General features: G+C 50.1%; 6 protein-coding genes across 7 annotated transcripts; 5 read left to right on the forward strand and 1 right to left on the reverse strand.

Annotated features, from left to right (window-relative positions):
• The first annotated feature begins 153 nt into the window (after nucleotides 1-153).
• PV10_06221 (uncharacterized protein) lies at nucleotides 154-1,202 on the forward strand. Its single transcript, XM_016370988.1, has 2 exons — nucleotides 154-286; nucleotides 337-1,202. Exons 1-2 carry the CDS (start codon nucleotides 244-246, stop codon nucleotides 1,083-1,085), a joined length of 792 nt encoding a protein of 263 aa, XP_016223281.1. The 5' UTR covers nucleotides 154-243; the 3' UTR covers nucleotides 1,086-1,202.
• Nucleotides 1,203-1,867: 665 nt separating this feature from the next.
• On the forward strand, nucleotides 1,868-2,932 carry PV10_06222 (uncharacterized protein; the record flags this gene model as incomplete). Its single annotated transcript, XM_016370989.1, has 1 exon — nucleotides 1,868-2,932. The coding sequence occupies one exon, from the start codon at nucleotides 1,868-1,870 to the stop codon at nucleotides 2,930-2,932; it is 1,065 nt and encodes a 354-aa protein (XP_016223282.1).
• A 97-nt stretch (nucleotides 2,933-3,029) lies between these two features.
• On the reverse strand, nucleotides 3,030-5,442 carry PV10_06223 (uncharacterized protein). Its single transcript, XM_016370990.1, has 3 exons — nucleotides 4,260-5,442; nucleotides 4,013-4,197; nucleotides 3,030-3,932 (listed from the first exon to the last, which is right to left on the reverse strand). The coding sequence occupies exons 1-3, from the start codon at nucleotides 4,959-4,961 to the stop codon at nucleotides 3,071-3,073; spliced, it is 1,749 nt and encodes a 582-aa protein (XP_016223283.1). The 5' UTR covers nucleotides 4,962-5,442; the 3' UTR covers nucleotides 3,030-3,070.
• A 1,471-nt stretch (nucleotides 5,443-6,913) lies between these two features.
• Nucleotides 6,914-11,313, forward strand: PV10_06224 (uncharacterized protein; the record flags this gene model as incomplete). The annotated part of the gene is made up of 2 exons (XM_016370991.1): nucleotides 6,914-10,046; nucleotides 10,094-11,313. The coding sequence occupies 2 exons, from the start codon at nucleotides 6,914-6,916 to the stop codon at nucleotides 11,311-11,313; spliced, it is 4,353 nt and encodes a 1,450-aa protein (XP_016223284.1).
• Nucleotides 11,314-12,899: 1,586 nt separating this feature from the next.
• PV10_06225 (uncharacterized protein) lies at nucleotides 12,900-13,409 on the forward strand (the record flags this gene model as incomplete). The annotated part of the gene is made up of 1 exon (XM_016370992.1): nucleotides 12,900-13,409. One exon carries the CDS (start codon nucleotides 12,900-12,902, stop codon nucleotides 13,407-13,409), a length of 510 nt encoding a protein of 169 aa, XP_016223285.1.
• A 566-nt stretch (nucleotides 13,410-13,975) lies between these two features.
• Nucleotides 13,976-17,003, forward strand: PV10_06226. 2 transcript variants are annotated; one of them, XM_016370993.1, is made up of 5 exons: nucleotides 13,976-14,919; nucleotides 15,059-15,587; nucleotides 15,652-15,927; nucleotides 15,988-16,577; nucleotides 16,650-17,003. In XM_016370993.1, the coding sequence occupies exons 1-5, from the start codon at nucleotides 14,604-14,606 to the stop codon at nucleotides 16,832-16,834; spliced, it is 1,896 nt and encodes a 631-aa protein (XP_016223286.1). In that variant the 5' UTR covers nucleotides 13,976-14,603; the 3' UTR covers nucleotides 16,835-17,003. The 2 variants fall into 2 exon arrangements, with proteins under 2 accessions (XP_016223286.1, XP_016223287.1); XM_016370994.1 differs by having other exon boundaries at nucleotides 13,976-15,587.
• The last annotated feature ends 75 nt before the right edge of the window (nucleotides 17,004-17,078 follow it).

Below are 17,078 nucleotides of genomic sequence, written 5' to 3' on the forward strand. Positions count from 1 at the left end.
CCAGTACTTAGAGTTAACACTTGAAACTCCAAGACAATCGGCCAGAGCCACCCCGACATTCGGATCCCAAGACCCCGAATCTTGTGGTGTGATGAGGGGCAACACGGTGAATCTGCCCTTAGTCATGGATATTGACCTCCATGTCAGCATCTCGAACGATTGTTTCTCGCCCATGAAACGCCCATGAACACTCCTACAACGGGTTGACCCTGCTCCTGGGTCATCAGAACTCATAATAGCGACATGTCATATACAGGGCGGATTGCCATAATAGCGGGTGGAATAGGCATGATCTACTCCAATATCTTTAACAAGACACGCTAACAATTAGAGCAGGTGGGCTTGGTTCAACTACTGCCGTCAAACTTCGAGACAACGGGGCTCATGTGGCCTTGTTATATGCGCCATTTGAAGCCTCGCGGGTCAAGCAGACATTGGAGACTGTCTTCGGAAATGATTCTCCAGAAAGAGTATCAACCCACGAATGCGACATCACCTCGGAGCCGTCGGTAGCGGCAGTCTTCGATAGTATATCGCAGATTGAAGGATATCCGTGCATTCTTGTCAATGCAGCAGGCTATGTATCAGTGCAGCCGCTTGAAGAGACATCAGCCGAGGAAGCTTTGAAGAACTTTTTGCCTAATTTGCTTGGTCCTTTCATTACAAGCAATGCATTCTTCCGTCTCTATCAAGCCTCAGCACTGAGGTTAGGCGCAGAAAAGCCACCACCGGGTAGGATCGTCAGTATTTCGTCACAGGCTGCACATGTTGCACTGGATGGGCATGGGGCATACTGTGCGTCTAAAGCTGGGCTCTTGGGCCATACTCGATGTATGGCAAGTGAATGGGGTCCAAAGGGGATTACCGCCAACACCGTCAGTCCAACAGTGACTTGGACACCTCTTGCAGCCAAAGCGTGGGCCGACGAGGACAAGAAACAGAAACACTTGTCTCAGATCCCTACTGGGCGTTTCAGCGAGCCGTCCGAGGTGGCACATGCAATTGAATTCTTGTGTCGAGACGAGAGCGGCATGATTAATGGAGCAGATGTTCGTGTGGATGGAGGATTTACGATTAGCAGATAGAGCGATGTCACAGTATGGCAACATAACAACCTAATGCACTCCATTGGAAAGGCTTCATTTCCTAACACTACACCATATAGTCCTATCTCTTCCACAACTTCAATCTCAGCTTCATGCATCTACTCTGTATGTCTCTACCATGATTTGCCCAAACAAAAGTCCACTTGAAATATCCACTGACGTCATATTGGCAACTGCCCCGCGACTGCCATTCCTTCCTTCTTTACGGAGTAGTGTTTGGGAAGATGGGGAAAGTGCACAATCCAATCGGTTGGGTGACTTCCTTCCCATATTTGGCCAAGAAGAGTCGCGCCTACCGAGCCTAGATCTTGAGAGAGGAGGCTACACATCAGCTTTCTCGTATTCAACCTCACCTGGTCAATGTTAAGCTCGCTGGTGTAGCGACTAAGCAACGCCAGCGGCGCACTCTATACGAAGGCTATGCCTCACTTTCCTTGGAATCGACAGCTGAGAATCTGGTAGGGGGAAGGAGACAAGTCATGGTATTGGCTAAACAACAACCCGTCAAAACCCAAACATAAACGGCGTGACGATTAACTTGTATATGCTACGGTTTGTCTACCAGACAGTTCAATTTCTCCGCACTCTCGATCTGGCTCGCTCGTGTTCCGAGCCTGAAACTTTTCGAGCTGAAGCTGAGCTTTCCAAGGCAAGAGAAGAAGAAGAATTCAGGACCACGCTCATAAACATGGCCATCTCTGCTGTGATACTGGCAGTATTCTGTCCTCAAGCACTCACTAACATACCAGTACGGCGCAAAGATGAAATCTACTACAATTATTGCTACACTGTTCCTGCCTGTCGTTGGCCTTGTTCAGCAAGCCTTTGCCCAGAATAGCAGTTCGAGAGTCCACGTTCAGGCTGGCCAATCGATCCAGAAAGCGATTGACGCTGCTGAACCTGGCAGTCATATCGTCGTCGAGGCAGGCACATATACCGAACAGCTGACCATCACCAATGATGGCACTCTCCTCATCGGCCTGGGCGCAATCCTCGTTCCCCCAAGCAACATGACCAACAACACCTGCTCAGGCCTCGCTGGGCCAGACACGGAAGCGGGGATTTGCATTACTGGCGCTGACATAGAACTCGCTGATTTCGTGGTGGAGCATCGCAAGGTCATGTCGGTTGGAACTCCTGTCAAGGATGTCCTGGTGACCGGCTTTGAAGTGCACAACTTCACGGGTCAGAATATTGCCGTTGTTGGGGGCGACGGAGTGCTGATCACAGGAAACACCCTTCACAATGGTGACTCATACGGCGCCTTGACAGTCGGATCCAACAATACCATAATTGATGGGAACACTGTTGAATCAGCCGACGTCCTTAGATTCATCGGTATTTGCATGGACGACAAGGGTGACACCTGGGTGTCGGACAACCAAATCAGTGGCTATTATATTGGACTATGTTGCCAGACAGCAAATGCCAGAGTATTTGGGAATAACGTCACCAATAGCTGTGTCGGCGCCTTCGTTGATCCTGGGGTCAAAGGGGTTCACTTATTCAATAACTCCGTTGCCCAACCAAACCCCAACTGCACCGCGGAAGCTGGAACAGCAGGAATCGTTGTTGGCGGTGGCATCAATTCAACAATTGAATTCAATGAGGTTGAGGGTATGAAAACAGTCAACAAAACCGGCGCAGGCATTGCAATTATCGATTTTCCGAGCGGCGACACTGTTGCCATCCCCACCGACAATCGTGTTATTCACAACTTTGCGCATGACAATGACTACGACTTGGCCCTCGTCTCCAACGGGACAGGAAACGTTTTCCAAGACAATGACTGTGATACACCTGCAGAGCTCTGCAGCCCGAGTTAGTGCAGCGGAGGAGGGAAGTAACAGTTAGCGCAATTCATTGTAGCTTTGTACTCTCCATCCCTGTTCTCGTCAGTAGTGTGTTGCTGAAGAAGTCTGTGGCAGATATCATTGATTATGCCCACAATACAAGCATTGCAATTAAGCTTTCAAAAATACTACATCCCTCTCCTCTCCCCTCTTGACCTTGAGAGTGACTTCGAAGCCATCGCCAGATTGCAGGTCCTTTGTGGAGACCAATTCACCATCAACGTACAGACCCCAGTGCCCCGAGTCCAGGTTTCGGGCGATTGGGTTGATAGTGACACTATCGTCACAGCCCTTTCCAGAGTAGTCCCAACCCTTGACGGTCAAGACGAGGGCATTCAGCTCAGAATCCCACTGTCCACGAAGCACGCTGACCCCAGTTCCAGGGTTTACAAAGTCGAGGTTGTCGATCCAAGGGGTGCTCTTCAGCTGCTCACTAGACCAAGGATGTTCATACATAATCTTCTGGCCATCTTTGACGTTGAGACGGCCGTAGCCAATGGCAGCGTTGCCTGTGTATGGGCTCATGAAGGTCCACCTGATTGAGTCGTCCTCGTTGAGGTCATACGGATGGTCATTACGGCGATAGTACAAGCCACCGTTTTCCCACTCCGGATGTAGATTATGATCGGCGTATGAGAGAAGCTCATTGAGCTCGACGGTCTTGCCCAGCTCCGACAACCACTGCACCACATAGCCAAAGGACGGTTTATTGTAGGGGAAGCCCTTCTTGTTGCGGGCAGCAAGTTCCGCTTTGGTCAACTTGACTGCCTGCGACAGAATCTCCGGCTCGTCTTCTGGTGAAGGTTTGTCTTGAATCTGCTTTTCTGCCAGTATGGCCCGATAGTGTTTGGCCACGATGGGTGGTTGTAGATTGATGTGGCCGGACGCTGTCCTGGTCAAGAATCCAGTGGTCTGTTTCTCATACAGTGCCTCCACAAGTTTCGGGTTCCAGCTATGCATGAATGCCCCAGTCCTGTATCATGATGCATACGTATAGGTTAGTTGTCATGTCTGGCACTTATCGTGGAAGTATGAGTCTAGGATCGATCTTACCAGGCTGTCCATGCTACTTCGGTGGTTTCAACAACATGATCCTGCCTCACCATCCACCAATCCACGAACCGGCCGTCCTGTTGCGAGAAGCCGTTCTTCTTCTCCCATGCGGCCACATACTTGGGCATGATTTCTCCTGCGACGTTCGTCCCGTGACGGATGTCGTTGTAGCGAATGGCGATGAGCTGGTGCATGGTCAGCAGGTCTTGACGACAGTGGGCATGGGTTATTGGGGAGCTGAACTGACGGGAAACTGATTGCAGATAATAAAGACAACGTTCGGCTCACAGCAGACGCCAACCCAGTTGTTGCTTTCCATCTCATCGAGAATGACCTTCTGCAGGGTTTGTGTGCTGTATGTGAAGTTTTCAGGGCCGAATCCAAAAAAGACTGGGTCCCATTTGAAGACAATCGAGTCTTCCTTTTCAAACTCGTCCTCATCGAACAGCATAGCATAGAGACTGAGCATGAGTAGAAGATGTCCACTGTACATGATATTTTCCTTGACCACAGGATCGGCCCATGGCTTGCGGAGTTCTTTGAGCGAGGGATCGGTGACGACGTTGCCGTGGGAGGTGAGGAACCAGTAACCCCAGACATCACGACGGAGCATTTTCTGGATCAATTGACGGATGAGAGGCTTGAAGATGGTGCGTAGGGCAGGCAGACGATGATAATGTGTCAGGGATGCTGCATATACCATGGTGGCTAGCTGGTAGCGGTAGGCATCGAGAAACTCCTGGCCTGGGTCGGCCGATCCCATGAATCTCCATTCTCCATCTGGCTGGAAGGCGAGATTGTGATAATGGCGCAGATGGCCAACTTGTTCGGGGGAAAGTTTTTGATATCTTGACAAGTCAAATGATAGGGTTTTGTGGAGAGTCTCTTTCGCGCTCTCTCCCGTGACCGTGATTGTGGTCGGCAGCGTTTGAGTCACCGTCGTAGTCATTATGGACAAGTCTGTTGCTTATTTGAAGGAAGTACTGCAACTATTGACTTACGATCAGAGTCCTGGGGTCAGTGGTTTAAATCATAGAGATACAATCATAGCAAGACGGTACGTCTTCCGTATCATCATTCAGGCGTCTCGTCAATGTGGGACCATGCAGTTCTAAACGAGACGGGCGAGAAACATAACTCAATGATCAGCCGTACCATAATAACGGTTCACTTAAAATCCAGGCGCTCCAGGTCAGCACAAACTGGCGTGACTACTTAGCCTCGCTCGGGCCTCGGTAGTAGCAATTACCAGAGAGGGGTTGACGAGGCCGGCCCGCGTGGGCCGGGTGTGCACAACGTCGATATCATGGTCTTCAATACTAAAGTATCATCTGGGTCGGTGTTGTCGGCGTTAAGATATCTAGATTCGTGATAGAATCGGTGTAGCGGGTGTAGAAATGGAGGACGTGGTCCATGTTGTTGCCTTACCATTTTTTGCTAATAAGGCGTGCAATGACATCTGTAGGATTGAGCGCACGACAGGGATACATGTGGTCTGCTGTGGCGGATTCGGGGGATCAATATTGCTCCAAGGCAAGAGGTCAAGGAAGACCTAGGTTCAAACGTCGATTTGAGATCGCTATTGGGCATATGCATATCTATATATGATGTAGGTAAGGTACTTATGTACTGTAGGCATGAATTGCACCACTTTTTGGTGAGCCCATCACCCATCAGGCCACCCCGTGCCACATGTTGACAGTTCTTAGAAGTCTGAGGCGCTCCTTGACCCTCTCTGGTGCTCTGTGGCCACTCAGCCTAGGGCTGGGCGTCATTCGAGACCCATTGTGGATAAACCAAAATCCCCCCTTGGAGACTGATCAGAATCCCATGGGAAATCCCCCAATGCCACCCTTGAAATACTGGCAATCCTTCATTATCTAAGCGAGCCCTTAGGACCCATGAAGGGGATCCTGGGGGTTATTTTAATCCTCATTCATACTGTCCCCTTGACAAATTAACAAAGGACAAATCAGTCACTTGGAACCCCCGACCAGCAGCCCGGCATCGTGGTCATCATGTCCCTATCCCTATCGACTGCGTACAGGCACACAGGCAAGCCGCACGAGACTCTTACCGGGGGCAAGGATGTCCCTATTGGCGGTGGGAGTTAGACTTACTTAAGATTGCCACCAGGCATAAACTCTGTTTGTTCGAATCTTGCCCAGTCAATCGGTGGACAGATGGCTGCCGGTGCATTCGCCCACCAGCCTTCGATAGGCCTTTTCGGTCCACAAACTCCCACACAAAGGTAAACCTTGTGTCAGAGAAGCGACATCTCTCCACTGTGGTCGATGTCCTTAGCATCTTCACTGAGAGTCTTTTTAGGTGGAAATAACCGGCCTCATCCACCTGGAAGTGTCCATTGCACAAGCACGATCACACGATTCGCTCGTCCAAGCTTTGGGGCTGGCCCAGCGCGGCCTGCCGACGATCCTAGGGCCCTGCGGTGTTCGAGATCTTCTGGGTACCCCATTATTGACGCCATCAGATGCACAGTGGCACCCAACGCAACTCTGTCATCGCACTGTGGCAGTGTGCCAGTCTCGTCTCTGTTTCTGGATTGTCGATCGCACCACCACTTTGTGACATTCCCTACTTACAATTCCTGTTGTGCGCAGCAGAACCGTCCTAGAGAGCTCATATGTGATCATCTCTCTCTATATTCAGTACGTTTCTAGTCGTTCCGTCGCCGCCATCATGTCACTGTCCTTCCAGCCTCAATGAGATCCAGGTCTGCGAGTACTGGCCTCCACACAACGACGACCATCGAGGCTGGCCTAGAGGCGTCGTTTTTCAACCAGACTGTCTTGGAACTTTGCGACAAACATATGATTTGGGGGTGTTTCTCACAGATATTCTCGCCAACGCTTTCGGGCCTTTGACCTGCTGGACCTGGCAATGGTCGTGCGAGATGGCGATGACGCCGATGAGTTTACCGTCGCTGCAATGACGCGTGACAGGGCCGCGCCTTCTCATGAAACCACTCCGACAAATATCACTACTCCTTCCAAATCTGGACTCTTCCATATCGATATTCCCCACCTTCCTCTGGCCACCGACATCGCTCTTGCCGCACTGTCGACGCTTCCCACTCCTCTCCTCGTCCTCTCTTCTCTCAAAACCGTCCTGGTCGCCAACAGTGCTTTAGCAAAGCTGCTCGGCCTCGACCACAGTGATCCCGACACCACTCCCACTGACCTCCTCAGAGGCCAGACCCTGTCTCAAATCGGTATTGATTTAGTATCCGACGGTGCTCCTGTCTGGGTTAGCTGGGACAAATTTCTGGACAATGTCGCGGCTGGCTTCAAATATGCCCCGGAGGAGATCAACACTCCTGGGGAGTCATTGCCTGGCATTTCTAGCGGCGAAACCACCCCTACCTCCAGTCCTTTAGTCCAGCGAGGTCGATCGCCTGGAAAACTCAAAACCCATAAAGTCCAAGACACCGTGGTTGATGTCATAATCAGTGCTCGACAATCAACCGTGGCAACTCACACACGCGGCCAGAGCCAGAAAAAGACACCCAGAGCCGGAGTTCGAGCGACCTGTCGCATGATCATTTCCATCTGGTCTCTAAGCTCTCAGCGCTTCTTCACCTTGACCTTTACCAGTTTGCCCACAGACCATCACCGTAGATCTCACAGCCAGTCTCAACCCGCGGCCGGCCGCGCTTCCTCTTCCAACTCAACCCACTCTTCAAGATCCTCACATTCCCATACTCCGACTTCGTCCGCCACCGAATCCCAGGCTGGCTCCCCGGCCGAACATGCCAACGGCTCCGCATTCCCTCCCACCAGCGCTCCTAGTCAGTGTCTGCACCCTTCCTCCTACACAGATTTCCAGAAAATCGTCAAAATGAAGAATGCCATGCTCAATGCCATCGACATACCTCTTGTCACAGTCTGGAAAGATCAGAGCGTTGCCTTTCCCAATCTTGCTGCTCGAAAACTGCTCGCGACTGAGGCCAAACCGACTTCTGATGATAGCTACGATTTCTTCTCTCGTTTCACACCATGGGCTGCAGATTATTCGAGACTCCTTGAAGAGTCCGAAAACCCGATTGTGGCTCTTTGTCATACTCAAAAACCTTTTAGCGGCTGGCAGGTCGGTTTGATAGACGACATTTCTGGCAAAAAGTCAAGGTTCGACGTCAGTGGTCATCCGGTGTTTGATGAGAGGAGCAAGGAGTTTCTCGCTGGCCTCTTGACTTTCAAAGACGTGACCGAATACGAAGAAAAGATTGCCTCCCAATCCGTTGAAAACGAAGAGAAATTTCGCCTCATCTGCGATACTATGCCGCAAATGTTGTGGACCACCAGACCCGACGGCTTTCATGATTATTTTTCGCAAAGGTGGTACGACTACACCGGCCTCAACCCAGGCAACAGTCTAGGTCTCGGCTGGAAACTTCCCTTTCATGAGGACGACATGCCAAAATCGGTGCAACGATGGACACATTCGTTAGCCACTGGAGACGAATACATCACCGAGTATAGGTGCAGGAGGTATGATGGGGTATGGCGCTGGATGCTTGGTCGGGCACTACCTCTTCGCGATCCCAAAAATGGCAAAATTTTGAAGTGGTACGGCAGTTGTACCGATATTCAAGATATCATCGATGCCCGTGAAGCTCAAACCAGGTCGAGGCAAAACCTCCTCGATGTCTTGCAACATTCACACATGACAATGTGGATCGTCGACCGCGACGAAAAGCTGACCTTCTTTGAAGGTAACTTCACGGCAGATGAACAGAAGATGGCAACTCTCGTCGGCAGCTCATTGACAACTCTGTTTCAGGAATACTTGGACATAGAGACCGCCCAGCGATTCACACGTGCCACGCGACGAATTTTGGACGGTACCTCGAGTTACGAAATGTGCGAGAACAGGGTTGGCGAACGGTGGTTCCGGTCAAAACTTGTCCCCTACAAAGGCAAGCGTGGCCCGAATGGCATTGAGGACGACAATTATGTCGCCGGGGTCATTGGCATAGGGAGCGAAGTCACGCAATTACGCCACCAAGAACAGGAGAACATCACACTTTTGGCGAATGAAACTGCAGCGAAAGAGGCAAGCAAGATGAAAAGCAACTTCCTGGCCAATATGAGCCACGAGATTCGAACACCCATTGCCGGCGTCCTGGGAATGTCAGACCTTTTGATGGACACTCAGTTAGACGACGAACAGAGCGACTTTGCTCAAAACATTCAACGATCGGCCAATTCTCTCCTCACTGTTATCAATGATATCCTCGATTTCTCCAAAATCGAATCTGGAAGACTTGATATCGAAGAAGTCCAATTCAGTTTAGGCGTCCTCCTCCGTGACGTCGGTAAAATGCTTTCTTTCGCGGCACAGCGGAAAGGTCTGGCATTCAGTGCCGACGTACATCTAAATCCCTCCGACGATCTCATTCTTCTCGGCGATCCCGGTCGGATACGTCAGATATTGACAAATCTTCTCACAAACAGCATCAAGTTCACATCAGACGGATATGTGAAGATGAGCAGCAAAGTTTTGAGTGATGCCAACGACACCACCACAATAGAATTCACGGTGGAGGACACCGGGATTGGAATAGAAGAAGAGGTCAAAAAACGACTGTTCAAGCCATTTACTCAGGCGGATTCCAGCACTGCTCGCCGTTTTGGAGGCACGGGCCTGGGCTTGACAATCTGCAAGAATCTAGTCGATTTGATGCATGGCTCTATTCGCCTCGACTCGAAATTGGACGCTGGCACAAAGGCAATCTTCAGCATTCCATTCAAGAAAGTCGAGTATCGGACTGGTTCTAGTTCTGCCCTTTTGGAGGTGGGCAACATGCCTGATCGACTACAATCCGAGTTGTCTTTGTCTATTGAAGGCTCCGGCAAAGATGAGCAGCGCAAGAGCAATAAAAACGTAGCAGTCGCTTCCAACAACCTATCATCAACCAACCTCTCACGACTTTCTTCGTTACAGAATGACGTGCAACCACCAATCCCAGAAAAATACCTCCAGAGAGAGAACTATCATATTCTGGTAGTTGAAGGTAAGCTCTAGTCCAGCATTAGTGAATGTCTCATCTGACGATGCTAGATAACCCTGTCAATCAGCAAATCGCTCTCAAGTTCATCAAGGCCTTCGGCTTTTCAGTCTCGGCAGTCTGGAACGGAAAAGAGGCTTTGCAGTATATCCTCAAGGCAACTGCAGAGGATTTGAGTCCCGAGGAATCTCTGAAATACCCTATTCCCGCCGTGGTCCTCATGGATGTTCAAATGCCCGTATTGGATGGCTATCACGCCACTCATTTGCTCAGGCATCACGCTCCTTTCACCAGCATTCGTGCCATTTCCACCATTCCTATCGTAGCCATGACGGCGTCTGCCATTCAAGGCGATCGAGAGAAATGCGAGCGGGCAGGGATGGACGATTACATTGCAAAACCCGTCAAACGAGCGACCCTAGAGCAGACCATTATCAGATGGATCACCAATGGACGTGTGCCACTGTCAGCATCATTGCGACCTGACATTGAGAGGAAAACTAGCGGCGACCGATCATCAACGTGTACGGGACATGACGCACTTGCCGCCGAATTTCGCGTACCGGCATCAAATCTTTCGGGCTCGGATACGGAACAGCATTCCGCAAAGTCTGCGACAGGCCCCAATCCTCATGTCAATGTTGGGCATCCCAAACTTTCCAAAGCATTCATGAATTCGAATCCTTTAGGTGTCGAGACCGAAGGCGATCGTGTGATGCGCCGAGTAGAAGCAGAAGACCAGGCGCGGTCTCTTCGAGATGCAAAATTGATCAGTGCAACAGAGGAATCAAGCCAAGCTAGGATTCCACAAATCATCTTCGATGGAGACCGGCCTATCGATGCAAGGTCGTCTCCGCTGGCCATGAGTGGTTCGACCAGCCATCCAGGCGGACCTACCTCATGTCTTGCCTTGACAGAAGAAAACATTTCACGATTCAACAGTGCTTATGGTACAGATGGTTCGAGAGGATTGTCAACGACTCCATTGTATTCGAATGAAGCGCTCCATTCGCTTTCTGATATTCCCGGTCCCCCTCCGGACAGCCCAATCGCGAACAGCGATTCGGTGGTTGCAGGTTCGGATTCTCAAGATCTGATCGAAAGCATTATCAATGGCGCCAAAATCACCTCAGACCCGCATGATCATACAGAAGTCGTTGTTCAGGAACCTACTTCGCAAAACGGTCGAGGGCCTCTGGGGGCTCTGTCAGCTTCCAATCGACAGAAGAGTGATTGGTCAACCAGCACAGCCAGGCCGGACAAAGGTGATTGAAATCTTCTTGCCTTCAAGAAACCAATAGCATAAACTCATCCATGGTTTGTCGGATGCCACACGCCGAACCTTTAAGCATGCCCACGATCTAATTGATTCTAAGGATCACTTTTGTACGGCTTTGTGTGAACAGACGCCACCACTGTGAATGCGGGGTTTGTCACGGAGGTTCAAGTCGTGTCTTTGTTTTATGAAGATGACCGGTGATCACAATTCATGACGAGCTGCTGATGATGCCATAGATGCGTCGGAACAAGGGGGCCCAGTTGCGACAATCACTTTTTTCCGTTGGCGCATGTAGATATTAGAGTCTTTCGAGCCATCCACAGCAGTCTAGGGATGAACACAAGTTTCTCCCCCGGCCAAGATTTAAATGAGAATGAGAGAGATTTGATACTTAATAACTCGACAGAGAACGACACGTGACGATCTTGCCACGCATACAGGACACGAACTCATTTCTGTCGTTTCGATGTCAATCCTTGGAGTATACCTCAGATGGATGTGAGGAGACACGCTGATCCTGCCATCTAGACCTCGGTCTACCTGACCTTCGAAAGACAAAAATTGGTACTCGAGCTGGGCGAGATTAATTCTCATAGGAAGCCGACTCAGACGATACAACGTCAAACCAACAAAGACAGACCTAGACTCTCATTCTTCTTGAATGGAGGACTCAAAGTGCTCAATTCTACTGCCGACAGCCGTCATCGGAGCCTGACTCTGAAATCACCAGGGATTCATGTATGGCACTAACGTAATCAACAGGGCAAAATTCGTAACGATGCAGGTCCCAAAATTACTGGATCGGACCACTCTGGCATGGAGGAGACTAGCTACCTTAACTCTCACCTAGTGAGCACGAGCTCCTCACCTGATGAGGTGAGCACATGGCGACGTTGCGGCCCACTGGGGTTAGTCGCACACAACTGTCGAATCAAATGCCGCATCTGTCAAGCATGTCACGAGCATGTCGAGTCACCAAATGACGGTATACCGCCGGTTGCCGACGACATCATCAAATATTGCCCCATTCTAGAGAATCTATTGCTTGTAATGCATCGATCTGCCGAACCAGAGCTCCAACATTGGCTCGAAGAATCCGGGGTCATGCGCATTCGGGTTAAGCAGGGATTCTACTAGGTCTAGGTAGCTAACCATTTCAGACCCCTCGTCCATCCGGTCTACCCAGTGAAGTGTATATTCCTCGAGGAGGAGTATGCGTGCACATTACCCCATGGCCGGCGACACCCAGGTTCTTGTGTTTATTCGCATGCATGGTCAGCGGATGTGCTCATGAACCGGGGTCGGGTCGTGATCGCCTGTGGGGTGTGACACACTACTGAAGCACCTATAACTACCTCATGTGCCCTCCAGACCGTTTCACTTCCAGATCAGATCGCTTCCCAAATTCGATTGGCATCTTTGTCGTGATATTATCCTATCCCACAAGCTCTATCCAAACCTACCCATCATCTCCATCTCACTTGCTCCCACCTCCGTTTCACTCTAACACTGTATCACCCCCCAAGAATAGACTCACCTGCGTTGAACAGCTTGAACTCGATTCGAAACAAGAGGAAAAAATGGCATACGCAGCATACTACGACATCCCTCCCCCACTAGTCGACCATCCCCACGAACGATCACATCAACATCAAAATCTCCTACAATACATTGCACGACGCCCGGTTCGAGCAGAGGAACACCCAAACCAGCCGGACGTGGACTTTCGCGACGCGATCAAGGAATTCTACATTGAAGTCGAAGTGCCAGGAATCAAGAAACCCAGCGAAGTGGCCATCTCATGGACTGGATCGCGGTCATTACTACTAACGGGCTCGATTTCGCGACCGGAATACGACGGGGCGGCTAAGAAAGACGGCGAAGAAGAAGACCCAGAGCATCCCCACGGCGATCAGGTTCACATCCTTGTTGGAGAGAGGAGGATTGGTCCCTTTAGAAGATATATTAATTTCCCTTCCGATGTCGAAAAGGTTTCGGTTACCCTGGAGGCCGGTTTGTTGAAGATCAAAGCACCTAAGAAAGGATATGCAGAGGCTGCGGCCGCTAAAGTGGACGTCGAGCATGAGTGAGTACTCCGTACTCTCACCAACCCAGAGCTTTGTTGGCTTTTTGGCTTTTGGCCCTACCTATTGCGCATTCCCACCATTTGATTGTCGTATCGTCCCCAAATATCTGATTTTTGAATGCAAAGTACAGGCCGGTATGATCTACCGTTGTTACCCATGGGTGGTGTTTAGGATAAGAAAGGAATGCATGACCTGGTAAGAAGAGAGGGAAATACCTAGGCGGTGACATGTCGTGGGCTCCGAACTCGAAAGCAGTCGGGTTTTTAATGAAATGAGTATGTTCGCAGGTACCAGTAATCAACGACAGCATGGTTGGACGATAATCCCAATGGGAAATAATCCTCATAACTATGATACGTTCACTAATTCTTCATCTGTACGTACTCCGTAGGTCCCAGGGTCTTTTTAGTAAATCTAGGCCATCGTGCCCAGCCTTCTTAGCCCTCGGCAATCCATGCGAGACGTGATGGTGTGTGTTTCCATCTACCCGATCCAGTGATTACCATCACCTTGAGTTTGGTTGAACCTTTGTTATTATTATTGTAACGCTTCCCTAATGGTTGCCACCAGGTGGCTCGAGCTCCCGGCTAGCATGGCACGCATGGCTGTGGCAGCGGTAGCGGCTGACCGTGCGAGCTGAAGACCTAACGTTTGAACAAGCCAGTGCCAATCCATATCATTGGTCCACCAAATAAATTCATTGAAGCTTGATTCCGCATTCTACCCTCTGCGCAAACCCAAATGTGGATGGGGCTCGAGCTCGATGGTGTCGGTTTGGAAGCCTCTGGGTCATGCCTAAAGAAATGGATCTAAAATTGGTAAGTCCCGTGGCGAAGATGAGGTTTGACAAGAGCCTCAACTCTAGGTACCTACCTTCCATTATCATCAAGACTCTTGACTTTAGTTTCCTTTTCTTTGGCCTCACCTGTCGAAATTCTCCGCGCCAGGCGATGATGCTTCGACGGACGCGAATACCTTGACAAACGTATCTGGAGACCAAGATGACACGATGATTACATTGAGAAACTCACATTTCCATTGTTGTTGTTGACAAGCAAGCGATGGACATACACCACACCTCAACCAGACGAATCTCGATTGTCTTCTAGTGAGCAAAGAAAACCACTTCTTCGACTTCTCACCGTGTGCGATACATTTCCGCCGGCTTTCCTCTTCTCTGTCTCATTTTCCGCCGAGATGAAAATCAACCAACTTTTCCCACAGCGGCGGTTCGGAGCCTCTGGCGAACGTGAGGCGACTGTTCGAAAACACATCCCATGGATTTCATCACCGCTCCAGGAGGATGTACAACCCGATTCCACACAGCAAGGACATAATGCAGGATCAAGTTCGGCGACACTTTCAGGTACCAATGGACCGAGCGATGGAGGATTGAAACTGCCTCCGTTCAAACATCGCCATGAAGCAAGCACGATTGAACTCTTCTATGATCTTTTCTTCGTGGCGAATCTGGCCACTTTCACTAATAACCACGAAATCGTGGACAGTAAATGTAAGTTAGCGGAGAATTGTGGAATTGTTGAGGGTTTGGCGGATGATGAACGACTTTCTTCGATATCAATTCATTCCATCCAGTCGAACGAGGTACCCCGTGCATATTTTATGGATATTTGGGCTAATCACTTTCACAGCATTACGAAACTACATTGGCTTCTTCACGATTCTGTGGTTCACATGGCTACAGACATCCTTGTTCGACGTCCGATTCGGAGTGGATTCGGTCTTGCAGCGAATCTTTAACATCACATCCTTCGGGATCATGACGGGATTTGCCGTGGTGGGCGCCATCTATGACACAACACACCTGGTCGAAAACATCAAGGGCTTTCGAGCCATGTGCCTCGTCCTCATGACATCCCGGTTGATTCTTGCGCTCCAGTACGGGGTCATCTTATGGTTTGTCCGCCGTTACAACCACACTTGGCTACCTTTGCTCAGCACCATGGGCGTTTTGTTCCTCGCTGCCATGGGCTACCTCGGAACATATTGGGGATTCGACGTTGACGACTTTACTTCCACGGCCCCTCATACTTACTACGCCTGGTATGGTATTGCCGTCGCCGAGGCCGCCGCTGTTATTACCATTTCTTCCATTTGGAGAGTCGTCAGTTTCAAACGGACACATCTCGTCGAGAGAGTCGGTCTCTTGACTCTTATCATGTAGGTTCTTTGCTGAATGAGTTCAAGTCGTGCGCCAGACTAATACATGATCTCCGGTGTCTAGCATGGGCGAAGGCATCATCGGCGTAGCCAAATCCGTATCCATGATCCTGCAGACATCACGAGATACCGAGGCTGCCGACATTGGCAACATTGCATCATCGGTGCTCGTCATTTATTTCATCTGGGTCTTGTACTTTGACCAGATCGAGCACGAACGATTCGGCACCATCCGACAACAAGTCTGGGCGATCCTACACTTTCCATTACACGTGGCCATGCTGCTAACGGTGGAGGGCACGGCGGCTTTGATATTGTGGAACATCATCGCCAGATATCTGTGAGTTGTCACCCAGACCAAAACTGGGCTTTTCAAGTACTGACCAGAATGCCAACTCAGCCGCGGATGGATAGACTATGTCAACAATATCCCCGCGAGTATCAACTCGACGTCGGAGATGGTTGAATATCTAGAGACGGGGATCTTGGTGATTGAGGATCTGTTCAAAGAATCGCATACGGACTTAGCGCATACATACAACTACCACCACAATTTGACGTCAATTTCCAACATCTCTGCGCCGTTCAATACGCCGGCGTGGAACGCCCAATTCACCCCACTGCTCCAGGATCTAGCGTTTGGTGTGGTCAACGCCATCTTCACCAAATTCGGCATCGAGGGCCCCGAACAGGACGAAACGATCCATATGACAGAGAGCGAGCGATCCGAAGCCCTGGCCAACGTCTTCTCCACCGTGTTTGCTTACGTGTATATCGCTGCGGGCGCATTCGCCATGCTCCTCGGTGTGCTCTACTGGTTCGGCAAGACCAGAAAGTCCTTGGCCGAATGGTACGCAATCCTCATTCGGGTTATCTTTGGTTTGGGTCTTTGTGGCTTCTCCGCCATCGCCTTTACCGATGGTGGTGCTTCAGACGGTTTTACTTTCAGTGCTTGGCCTATTCCAGTGATCATGTTCACGTATGGCGTCGGTAAGTGCCTCGGTCATCAGAGGATCAGTTATATGGCTCTTGTTGTGAAAATGAAGCTGACTTCTGAACCAGTGATTTTGCTGGACAATCTAATCCTTTGGTGGGGGAATAGAGCAGTGAAAAGGAGAAATAAACAAGCGACCCAACAACATGCTCGGCCTGGCATGCTAGACTTGAAATTTGGCTCACGTTCGAATGATGCGACGGCGCAACGTACTGCGGAAAAGTTACCTGCGGGGAATGAATCGGCGGTGTAATGAAATGGGATTCTGAACAGGGATAAATATGATTCATCAACTGTATAGCAAGCTATATACTACCTGTATAGAGTCCTTGAGACTGGTTTGATGTGACTTAGTAGCATCCTCTACTAGCGCAATGCAGCGAGGAGTTTAGCAAACACTAATACTCTTGGCGTTAATTACAGGGGCAAGTGGCATCATCTCGGAAGCGACGACTGAGGGACGGGGTTCACGGGCACTTTCCCAGATGCGGGCGTCA

This window comes from Exophiala mesophila (genome assembly GCF_000836275.1).
Source record: "Exophiala mesophila strain CBS 40295 unplaced genomic scaffold supercont1.4, whole genome shotgun sequence".
Classification (NCBI taxonomy): Eukaryota; Fungi; Ascomycota; class Eurotiomycetes; order Chaetothyriales; family Herpotrichiellaceae; genus Exophiala; species Exophiala mesophila.